Source organism: Lepus europaeus, chromosome X (genome assembly GCF_033115175.1).
Source record: "Lepus europaeus isolate LE1 chromosome X, mLepTim1.pri, whole genome shotgun sequence".
NCBI classification, from domain to species: Eukaryota; Metazoa; Chordata; class Mammalia; order Lagomorpha; family Leporidae; genus Lepus; species Lepus europaeus.
In genome coordinates this window covers 129194877-129207234 of record NC_084850.1, presented here as the reverse complement: position 1 = coordinate 129207234, position 12358 = coordinate 129194877, and the positions used below count along the sequence as shown (strand labels likewise).

The window sequence follows — 12358 nt, the reverse complement described above, 5'->3', positions numbered from 1 at the left end:
CCCCTCTTCCAGTCCAGCTCTCTGCTGTGGCCAGGGAGTGCAGTGGAGGATGGCCCAAGTGCTTGGGCCCTGCACCCGCATGGGAGACCAGGAGAAGCACCGGTGCGCCCGCCGCAGCGGCCATTGGAGGGTGAACCAACGGCAAAAGGAAGACCTTTCTCTCTCTCTGTCTCACTGTCCACTCTGCCTGTCAAAAAAAAAATCTGGCCTCTTCAACAGGTATGCTCCATCCAATTAAAGCAAAACCTGAGGCACTCAAACCACTGGCTAGCTATGTCAGAACAACCCAGAGAAATACCAAAGTATACAAATGTCCTTGTTAAATTTGCAGCTCTTGAGGAGTTTGATGACAAAAGCAGAGCAAGTACCAGTAACCAGTTTTTATTTGAACAAATTTTTATTCTGCTTCATCTTAATCATTAAGTAAATATTACTCCTGAGCTACACAGCCATTTTGTGAGCGAGAATAACAGTATTCATGCGAGTGTTAGAAAAAAATAAGGGGACGGGGAAAAACATTCTTTCAATAATGTTCCTCCAAATACAACAGAACTTCCATGTGTTCTTCCCTAGAGTCCAGTGTAAGAATCACTGAGGTAGACCGTGACCCTGAAGCCTGGGAACGGCCAGGTCTTCTGTAAAGTGTCTCCATCCGCTGGTTGCATGGCAATCTGAGATGCAGTGTGTCCTGGGGCGCATGAGGACCTCCAGGCACTCTAACGGAAGAGCCCAAGAGATGAGCCACTGGAAAGGTCACAAGTATGACTGATGTTGGGCTGACAGGAAGAGGGAGCCTACTGTCACTGTTAGCAGTGTCGGGAGGCAGCAAACACTCTTCAAGGGAAAAACTTTTAAATTTGAACACAAAATCACATATTTATGAAAGCATCTCAATTTGTCTGAAAGCCTGTCTCATCAATCTGCTAATTGCTCTTGGCTGCACAAACATCATCGAATCTCACAAAGGAAAAGGTCTGGTGAGGCCACAGAGGAGAATTAGTCAGCGTGGTTTCTCTTTTTACGTGTTATGAGCACCGAGTCACGTGATGCTTACAGTTCATGAAACACTATTTGTGCATCATACAACGGCTTTGTCACGTGTTTTCAAAAGCCACCTTCTTCTTTGTCTAAGCTTCACAAGTCACTGAAAGTATCAGAACCTAAACTTTTAAAATAAGGCATTGGGCAAATGAGAAATTCAATTCAAACTGAAAACCCAGAGTTACAGAAAGAAAATGCAAACTTTTTCCTTCTGAAGACCAGAGGAAATAACTGAAAATGTTTCTAGAGCTACAGGATTTTTTTTTAAGAAAAAATATTTCTAGTTTTACAGCAATTATTCAAGCTGAATATCAGAAACATGTTAAAAATATAAAAGATACATTTCTGTCTTCAACGTGTGGCAAAATATCATGAAACTGAACAACAGTCATATCTGGATTTCTTTGCCACTAAGTGCAAACAAATTTCATGGAGTCAGAACATTTTGTTATTATAATATTTAATAATTGTACTCATTCACATTATTTTAGTCAATAGTAGCACTGCAAAATTGTATCTGAAAAAGCAATTAATTAATCATGATTATGACCTCTGATAGCAAGAAATAAGCTCAAGTGGACTCAGATTTGAAGTTTGTCAGCAGCTCTAAGAAAAGGTGACTTGTTTGCATAACTGAGGCCAACAACAATGTGTGCCAGGAAGGACTATGTCATCCTGGCCTTAGTACTCTTGAGCCAGGTCACACCTGGGACTTCATTTGCACGGGGCTGTAGTCTTCTCATCTGATACCAGGCTAAATAATCGCTAAATTCCTTTCCATTCCCAACAGCTGAGATTCTGACTACACTATTAACATAACCACTTGGACATTTTGTTTTTTAAAAAGCTAATTTACTAAACACATTTTGTTTTGCCTATTTTTTTTTTTTACTTTTGATCTGCTACACCAGAATTCATTTCATTCTTTGAAAAAAATTTCTGGTTGGCACCACTTTACATATCCTAATGAGTAATTAGCTCTGGGTGATCATCAATGGCTGTTAACACTCAAAATGAAAGATGGCCAGACAGACGAGCCTCCAGATGGAGCAGCCGTCACCACCCAGGAAGCACGTCTGCAAAAAGGGCACAGACATGGCCATGCTGAACCTACTCAAGTTCCTACATGACAGGGCAGGGATGCAATCAGCCAAAGCCAGACTGTGGGATACTAACGAACAAAGGAGCTCAGCTTCTTCAGCAAAACACTGAAATACAAAAAGGAAATATGAAGAAGACATCTAGAGGGACTTGAGAGGTATCAACCAATCAGAATGTCTGGACCTTATTTGGATCCATATTCAAATTAACAAATTACATAAAAAAAGATTACTATTAGGGGAAAGTGAACGCTGACCATATGCTTAATTATTTTAAGGAATTATTTAATTTTGTGTGCATATGAATTAATGACATTTTTAGGTCATTCTTTTATGGATAGATAATATGGGTGAAATTATATAAATCTAGGGTTTGCTTCAATACATCAGTGGAGCATATGGGGCTATAATTTTAATCAAACTGGCCATAGATTGATAATTGCTGAAACTGGGTGATGAGTGTATGGGGGTTCATTATATCAGTGTGACTTTTGTATGTGTTAAAAATGTTCTTTAATAGAATGTTCATAAAATATATTTTAAAAAACTATAGTTTCATAAGTTCTATAAATAGTAAACACACTTTAAAATTTCAGTATGTTGCTAAATGCTTCTGCTACCCCATAACTATGAATTTTCTTCTCTGCAATAAAACGTTTAAATAAAAATATCAGCCAATACAATTGTTGTAACTCTTTCCTTGATAGACTAGATTGCTCTGAACAAATACCTATGGTTTAGAGATTTTCATAAGCAAACATCATATGTAGAAACATATCAGATTATGAAGAAAGCAAGTCCAAGCAAATTTCACCTGTCATTCAAAGATTAAAAATGCTTCCTTGGAGTAATAGAGAACTCATCAAGCATTTATTAAAATCCTCCCATTTGCCAAGCAGTCATGGCACACTTCTTTATAAATATAAAGCCAATGTATTTCTATCATGGCTGTCCATGGGTACGGAAAACTCAATAACTACCTTACATACTTTCTAAAAGTAGAAATGTGAAGAGCACAAATATCAAATAAACATGTACACATACAGAGAGGTGTGTGTGTGTGGGTCTATCAGAAGCAAAGAGATATCAAAGACTCATGGTACAAAAGGCTCTCCTCATACGTACCAGGATAGAGATTTTATCAGTACTGAAAAAAAAAACCTCACCATAACATCTGATAGCATTTATGAAGACTTTTATATGATATCATTATTGTCTCTAAAAGTTTAAAATATGGCATAACATTAGAAATTTATCTTAATTCCAGAGTCATATATTAATAAAGCAATTTTTGTGGAAAAAATTTAACTTATGAAGAGTATTAAATGGGCAAGAAGACCTTGACAAAATATATTTGAGTTCCTAACAGTAAAAAATCGGATGTCTTTTTTGTGTGCTGATTTTTTGTCAGTTTCATGAAAAAAGTAAACATGCATTTACTGTAAATTGTAGACAGTATTATCACTGGAGGAAACTGATGGAAGGGAACACAGGATCTCCCTCTACAGTTCTGATTGTTTACTTTTGCAATTTCCTGTGAATCTGTAATTATTTCAAAACAAAACTTTTTTTTAAGTTTTTTAAGTATTTTTAAGTTTTTTAAGCACATTGAAATTGCTAACAGCACTCTGTGGGGGTAGAGAATAAGCTCATTCATGCTAACACCAAAGATTTTACAGTGACAAATCCTACCAATCTACATGATTTCTACGTGTGACCTGATCTGCTTACACAAATTCTAACACAGTCACATGCACGCAGAGGCAAATCCGGAATGTAAATGGTCAATTAAATTTAAATGTAAATGATTTGTCTCTGTGCATCTTCAGTGCCTTGGACAGTGTCCTAGGAACAGCAGGGCTCGACAGCTACGGAATCACTGGTGACCAGAAGGAGGGAAGGAAGAAGGGTGGGTGGGTGCACATAGACAGAGAAGTGCCCGCTTTCCCTTAGCTGAACACACATCCTTGTTAGGAGACCATGCCTCTCTGGGGACCTCAAAACCCCTGCAATAATGGAGAAATGCCCGGTACAGTGCTGTTATCCTAGTTACCAGGTACAATACCATTCCAATGTACAGAAGAAGACACCAGGGCAGCTACAATTCTAATGAGGATTTGGGGAGCAACAGTAACTTCTGCCATGCTGGGATCAAGGATATCTTTTTTCCCCGGTTGCTGGGGACACTACTGGCCTCTCTTGGTCCTGAAATGGAAGGTTTTTAAGTGAATGGGTGCTGGGGCAGTGGGGTGTCTCTAGAAGAGAAATTTGCGTGAAGGGGGGGGAAGGCTAATGGTTGGGAAGATTGTTCCACTGAGCCTCCCAATCTTCCTGCACTAGCAATTCCAGCACCATACGCTCTGAGCTGATGGGTCGGCAGGAGCAACTGGACCTACTACTGGCCAGGCATAAGAGGACACTGTTCATTTCAGTAGGTCCAAAAACAAAAAAGGTATGACTTCTCTGACCGTCTAGCTCTGGGAGCATAGCTTAGATGGAAGGACATCAAGAAGTCAAGGCTCTCCCAAAGAGATGGCCCAATACCTCCCCAGATCTCGCTGTGTACATTAGCAGACAGATTCCAAAGTCATTTCCAAGGGCAGAAGTGACTCTTCCTTGAACACATTATTATTATTTTTTTTTGACAGGCAGAGTTAGACAGTGAGAGAGAGAGACAGGCAGAGAGAAAGGTCTTCCCTCCGTTGGCTCACCCCCCAAATGGCTGTTAATACTGGTGCGCTGTGCTGATCAGAAGCCAGGAGCCAGGTGCTTCCTCCTGGTCTCCCATGTGGGTACAGGGCCCAAGCACTTGGGCCATCCTCCACTGCACTCCCAGGCCACAGCAGAGAGCTGGCCTGGAAGAGGGGCAACCGAGACAGAATCCAGCGCCCCAACAGGGACTAGAACCCGGGGTACCAGTGCCGCAGGTGGAGGATTAGCCTAGTGAGCTGCGGTGCCAGCCCCTTGAACACATTATTAACCACTAAGAAAACAACCCCAAAGCAACTGATACTATTTATGTTCCGACAGTTTATCTTGATTAAGGAGAGTTATTAGGATAGGCATTTGTGGCATAGTGGGTAAAGTCACCACCAGCAATGCTGGCATCCCATGTGGGCACCAATTTGAGTTCTGGCAGCACTACTTCTGACCCAGCTCCCTGCTAATGGCCCAGAAAAGCAGCAGAGAATGGCCTGAGTCCTTGGGCCCCTGCACCCACATGGGAGACCTGAATGAACCTCGTGGCCAGCCTTGATTGTTGCAGCCATCTGGGGAGTGAACCAGCAGACAGATAGCACTCTCTGTAACTCTGACTTCCAAAATACATAAAGAAATCTTTTTGTTTGTTTGTTTAAGGGAAAAAAAAGGAGAACTATCATTTATCCAGGGCCTTCTATGGGCAAAGCGGTTTATATACCTTATTGCTATTAGAACTTTGTAATGCATTTCCTCATGGAAATAAAGTTGTAATGGCCCAATTTGGCCCTCCTTCCAAATAAGCCTATTTAATCCATAGCATCCTTGAGGTACAGTGTTGTTACCACAGGAGCTAGTTACCAGACACAATACTATTCTAGTGTACAGAAGAAGACACCAGAGCAATGCAATTCTAATATGGATTTGGGGATAGTAACTCCTGCCACTCCAGGATCAATGATACCTTCTCACCTCCAGGTCACACTCATTAGCTAGTCTGTGTCAGCCGAGAATCCCCAGGCTTCAGGCCAGGGAAAGCAGCAAGAGCTCAATTTCTCCAAAATACCCTCTAGTCCTGCCTACCATACACCTTAGGATAGAATGGGGTGCAAGGGTAGGAGAGTCTCAGGCTTTGGCAGCGAAAGGAAGGGGTACCGCTGAAGCCACTGAGCCAATCACCCAGCGCTACTATTTTTACAGCAGGTCATAATGACCTCGGGCTGCTGAGACCATCATGTGAAAGCAGGTGCCTGCGCACTTCCCTGGAAATGGCTTTACCTACCAATCGGGTATTTGTAGATAGCTACAGGTTAAATACAAAGGGACATCAAAAAGTCTGTGGCAAAGCTGAATTAAAAGTTAGGTTTATTTGGTGCGAAAAGTATTGTGAAATCCATGCATAGCTTTTTCCATGAGCTTTTGAAAGACCCCTCACATGCATGGATTATAGTATTTTTTTCCACCAAATAAGTGTACCTTTTCATTCAATTCTGCCAAGAACTTTTCAAAGTACTCTCAGAAGAGAGACACAAGCTAACATGAGACCATTACCAGAGACAAATTTTTCCAAATGGAACAGGAAGACGTTTAAGAACGATTTTTGCCAGGACAAAGCTGTCTTCCCCTTTTAGAAAGGAAAGTCTGCAAGCCCGGGCAATGCTGCACCATTAAGACACAGTCGAGCCTCTTGTAACACTCACGCCCATGACCCTGGCTCAAGACGGCACAAGAGATACACAGACGCCCACGTGGGAAGTTGGGTTAGCGACTGGGAGAACAAAGCTTCCCGGTCCTGACCTTTTGCTCCGTGAGCTGGAAAGGGCAGCAGAGAAGCTGGAGGGAGACCTTCAGGCCCTGGAGAAAGAAAGACCTGAAGTTCGTTCTCACCATTGCAGAAGGATACACATGCTCACCCAGGGTGGGGCCTGGCTCTCAGCTGTCTTGTGATACTTGTCAGGAAGTTGGCACGCACTTATCTTCATAGCACCTCCTGCCACCAAATTTCTTTTTTGGTCATTTTTCTCCAAGTTCCTCAGGGAATGCTGACAAATGTTGACAATCTGATTTGGTTCATTTTAAAAATCATTATGAACTTCGAGGAGGCAACACTTTAGAAGTATATGGAGATACAGCAACGTGGGCCACCCATGAGACATATTACCACAGCATGGAGGCTGGCAGTCACCTATCCAGTCCCTACAGAAAGTACACACTGTATAGTGATAAACTTACTAAACTGCAATGGAGTAAGGTAGTGTCACCAAGAAAACACTCGCGAGTTTTGGTCACCACCTCTGTCTCAGCACAGGATACAGAGCAGAAGGGAAGCGGCCGCAGAGCCCGCCCAAGCCCTGGTTGCGTCCCCGCTCAGTGGGATGGACTTCCTTACTTGACTTGGACAGTTGCTCATCCTGGGAGAGGCCAAGTTCATCCGACTCGCCCGACAGCTCCTTGATGAAGTTGGAAGGAAACATCCCAGTCTTCCCATTGAGAACACCTTCCCACCATCCTTCTTCCACCTGCACAGAGGTAAAGAGAGTAACAGAGAGGCAGGGTTCAGGTTAGACACAAGACTGTTTTGTCTCCCTTAGGTTCAGTGCAGTGTGCAGAGTCCACACAGGGAGAGCAGACAGACCTAAAGCTTAAAAGTTAACAAGGAAGGGGGGGTGGGGGTGAGCGTGGTCATTTGCCCTAATGGTTAAGACACTAGGTTATGATGTCTATGGAAAACACTGGAGCGCCTGGGTTTGAAACCTGATTCCAGCTTCCTGCTGCTGCATACCATGGGAGGTAGCAGGTGATGGCTCAAGTAACTGGGTTCCTGTCACCCATGTGGGAGACCTGGATTGAGTTCACTGCTCCTGGATTTGGGCCAGCACCGTTATCTGCAGACATTTGGTGGAATGAATCAGAAGACGAGAGTATGTTCTCTCTCAGATAAATACACACACACACACACACTTTAAAAAGTCAACATGGAAAGACAAAAGAGTTCACATAGTCTCGAGATTCAGAATACGGAGTGAAGGAAGGAGGCTAATGTGGGGTCCATAAATACAAATGAGAAAAAAATTAACACTTTATTTTTATTACAAACTCAACTGAAATCTGGCATTTTCTTTGCTTATGAATGTAGATAACACACCAATGCTAGAAAGACCTGTGATTCATCATTGAACAAATCACGGATATTTTTCTTTCACAGCATAAACAATACGGGTATCTCACACTATCATGTGTGCGTGTCACTTCTTTGAAATGGTGATAGTTACTATACCTGCTAGGAGACCTTTGTTATTTAATGTATTAATAAGCGAATGCAAAGGTTAGTAAGAAAAATTTGCTTTTGAAATAGTTTGATAGCTACTTCAAATACAAATGGTTCTCTTTGTAATCCTGTTTGTTTTCTTTTAGGTATTTGAAACTTATATTTAAAAACTGAAAACAGTTTCCTCAGACTACTGAAATGAACGAGATAGCCTAACACAAATAGTTAAGAATCCCTGGGATGGCCAGCGCCACAGCTCACTTGGCTAATCCTCTGCCTGCGGTACCAGCACCCCGGGTTCTAGTCCCGATTGCTCCTCTTCCAGTCCAGCTCTCTGCTGTGGCCTGGGAGGGCAGTGGAGGATGGCCCAGGTCCTTGGGCCCTGCACCTGCATGGGAGACCGGGAGAAGCACCTGGCTCCTGATCGGCACAGCATGCTGGCAGCAACATGCCGGCTGTAGTGGCCACTTGTGGGGTGAACCAACAGAAGGAAGACCTTTCTCTCTGTCTCTCTCTCTCGCACAGTCTAACTCTGCCTGTCAAAAAAAAAAAAAAAAAGGACTCCCTGGGCTCAGAACTCAATCAGGAGGAAGGACCACCTGCAGGTTTCTAGATTACCCTAGGATGATCCGGAAAGGAGTGGATGGGTTAGGGAAGGCAGTGAGACTGTAGTCATCTGGGTGGAGTGAAGGTTGGATCCAGGTGGACAGTGAGCATCGGCAAGGCAGCTTCCGATTGGAGGCCCTGTGACGTATGAGCTGGCCTTGAGTGATCAATTAGATTTTGTGATAGAATCATTGTAAAACAGCTCAAGTCACAATAGTCAGCTGGCATCTTTGAGGAAAATAAGAGCATTTTGAGAATGACCAAGTATTAAGTTACCAGAACACTGTGGTATGCTACAAAGAGACCTGGAACCTTTGCAACTGTTGGCCATATGCATGTAGTACCAATCGAAATCAATAAACACAACTTCAAGGCTAAAAGGATTCAAAGAAAACAGAAAACTAATCAAGGATCCAGTTAAAATCTTATCCTGAGACTTGGCAATTGTGTGACCTTATTCAAATCCTCCCCACACACACTCACAAGATAAACTATGCTTTATAAGGAGCATAGTTAACACACTTCACAGCTGTCATGAGTTTAGGCAGGCCCTCAATCCATGTTAGAAGTATAAACACTATGGTTCCACACTGCGGCCTGGGGATACAGAAGTGCACAGAATATGTGAGACTTACACGTCCCTCAAGAAGGTGACATTCCATCAAGGCAGGAAGGAATGACTCAAAACTAGCAATGGCAGGTAAATAGATGAGAAAATGCCTCAGCTTAGCACACATCAAGCCTCTTACACAAAATCCAGTCAGTATCTTGGATGCTAGAGGAAGGCTTTGAGAGAAAAAAAAAAATCAAAATTTAGGGTAGATCTTTAAAATTAGAAATGACAGCTATAATTAGGAGAGAGACATCCCAGAATGGGGACCCCCCAGAATGATGCTCCCAGCATTTGTAAGGGAACTCATGAGATACAGACTTGCAGAGTGACGACATTTGCATGGTCACAAAATCTTCAGGAAACAATTCAGACAACAGCATCCGTGCATGACTGTCCGAACAGGCATCCAATCCCAACTCCTGGCATTTAACAGCAGTTCCGTTGAAATCATTCCATGTTTCTATGCCAACTCAACTGATAGGCATTACCCTTTCCAGGGGCTTTTTATAGTATTAAGATGGTTAGGAAGATTGTGCCATGAGCCTGAATAGCAACAGTCACAGACTTCGTAGTGCCGGGTCTTTTGTGCTAGCTCTGAATAAGGAAGCATTAAATGACCCTCTTCCTCCCAGGAATCCCAGGACAGGAGCGGAAATCCAAGGGCATAAACCACAAATGAGCAGTCTCTGGCTTAAGCCCGACAGCGCGGGGCAGCTGGGCCAATTCCATTCCATTCAAGGTTGAAGACGTCTGAACTGTTCCTGGGCCCGGTAATAAGCGGCTCCAGCCCAAGATCCCCGAGGATGCGCTCCTGATGTGTAGGATCAGCAGGCTGCCTGCTGGGAAAACAGGAGTATCTTTGCCACGCCACACCAGCAGCTGCTTGGATTTCTGTCACAGCACAGTGTGCGAGGCGTGGCCTATGGGAACAGAGCAGAGGTCTGTCATTAGCCGTGTGGGCGGTGCCGAGACATACAGGCAAGCCACTGCTCAGTGCCTGGGGGTCCCATTTCCCACGCCGGGCACCGTGGGCATCAGCCTCTTTCCCTTTGTGGGGCGAGGGGTCAGCCCCAGGACTGCTGAGAGCTGTGTAGCACTATTCCTACAGCCTGCCGCTGCGGTCCCCTGGCCCAGACTGGAGATACAAGAAAAATAACCCTCACTCTCCCTCCAACAATTTCTAGATCAGCTTCCTGCATAAAGAGGAGGACACTAAAGCCCTGATCATGACATTGACTCATTCAAAAGTCAAATCCAGTGCCTCACACACTGAATGAATGGGGCAATCACCGGGGGAAAGCCTCACAAAAGGACTTTTTTCCTGTGAGAAACAAAATGGGACCAAGAGACGCCGATGATGTTGGCCGCCATTCTTAATCAGGTTTTCCCACACCCAGGCCTGTGTATTCCTCCAATTACACCAATACTGAGTGAGCGCCTACCCTGTACTAAGCCAGGACCTCAGGTCACGTTCCCTGGTTCCAGAGAGCTGGACTGGAAAAGGAGCAGCCGGGACTAGAACCCAGTGCCCATATGGGATGCCAGCGCCGCAGGCAGAGGATTAGCCTAGTGAGCCACAGCACCGGCCCCTTGAAGTGAAGTATTTTAAGGGGACATCTGCTCACCTTCTCCTAGCTCCCCTCATCACCTGCACACGCATGTGCACACACACACACACTCAGTCTTCTGCAGGCTTTGGCTCTAGGTTGAGACCAAATTCTTCCTGTATCCCATCATAACCAACCCAGCCAGTTCTGGAACCCACTGCTGTGCTTCAAAGCCACCTGTGACCCAGAGCCAGAGGTGGGCACTTATACTTGGAAGTGTCTGAGAAAGAGCAAAACCATTTAAATAGTTTGCCTCCAAGTGCCCTGCAATTTTCATGTCTTTACAATCGACAGCATCGAAGTGGGGTCAGAACCCAAGGAGGCAGCTTCTAAATTTTAGCCCCGTGGGAGGTCAGAGAGAACAGGTGACTCAACACTCCCACTCCCACCCCCACAGAATCTTGCAAACATTACCTGCATTTGTAAAGCATGAAGGCAAATGGCAGGAATGAAAAGATCACCCCCTTGAAGGGTGGCAGAGAGGGACCACACCCGCTACAGCCTTCTCATCCAATGAACCTTTTGTTAGCCAAACCCAGTTAACAGCACACTGGAGGGCACGGTGTGAAGGAAGCAAGTGGGAAGGAGAGGCACACAGGCACACAGAGCCAGCATCCATTTCAAGAGCAGTGGTACCGCTCTTGATGGTACTGCATCGAAGAAAATCAACATGGCAGATAAGGAGAAAAGGCCTACACTTGACCATTCCAAAATTTTCCTCTTTTCTTTATTCCCTAGAAACAATTAAGAAAGAATTTCAATACCGAGAAACATACCTTTCCTATGTGGGAAAGGTAGGGAAAGATTTTGAAATTTAAAACTCTAGAAAAATACTGAGTTTGTAAAAAGTGCTTTATAAACTGAGGTATAATTCACATAAATGCACAGATCAATTTTAACAAATGTCCATCATGACCCACACATCTGTCTGCACACAGAGTATTTCCATCACTCTAGAAAGTTCCTTTGTGCCCCTTTCCATTCAACCCCACCCCAAGCACCTTCAATCACTTTTGCCTTTTCCAGAACATCATATAAATATGCTAAGACATGGTTTAACTTTTTGACTACTGCTGTAAAAATATACATTGTTTCTGGCAAATATCTTTTTCTGTCAGTAGAGTTAGTGGAAAAAAATGTATTTTAAGGCGGCCACTTCCTGAAGGCACACTTACATTATTCTCCATCCTGGCTGTTTTAAATAACTATTTCTGTTGACTTTAGGATATGGAAAGCTGGCTATGCCAAACATCAAGAAGCATTATCTAAATCCTAAACGCCTGAGCCAATAGTTTCTCCCAATTCTGGTGTAATTAACTGTATAATTACCTCTTTCTGGCTGGGCCAGAATACTCCATACGCACTGGGAAGCTGATTTTTCTTCCCTCCCCTTCAACATGCTGAGAACAGTACCACTGTGTATGAG

The 12358-nt window shown here is 43.8% G+C and overlaps 1 protein-coding gene across 3 annotated transcripts in view; it reads right to left on the bottom strand.

Moving 5' to 3' along the window:
• The window catches only part of SH3KBP1 (SH3 domain containing kinase binding protein 1), a 384249-nt gene that overhangs the window by 177202 nt on the left and 194689 nt on the right, over positions 1 to 12358 (bottom strand). For all 3 annotated transcript variants that reach the window (XM_062183964.1, XM_062183966.1, XM_062183965.1), the window contains one exon: positions 7228 to 7357. In XM_062183964.1, coding sequence (XP_062039948.1) covers positions 7228 to 7357 — 130 coding nt within the window. The remainder of the gene's footprint in view (positions 1 to 7227; positions 7358 to 12358) is intronic.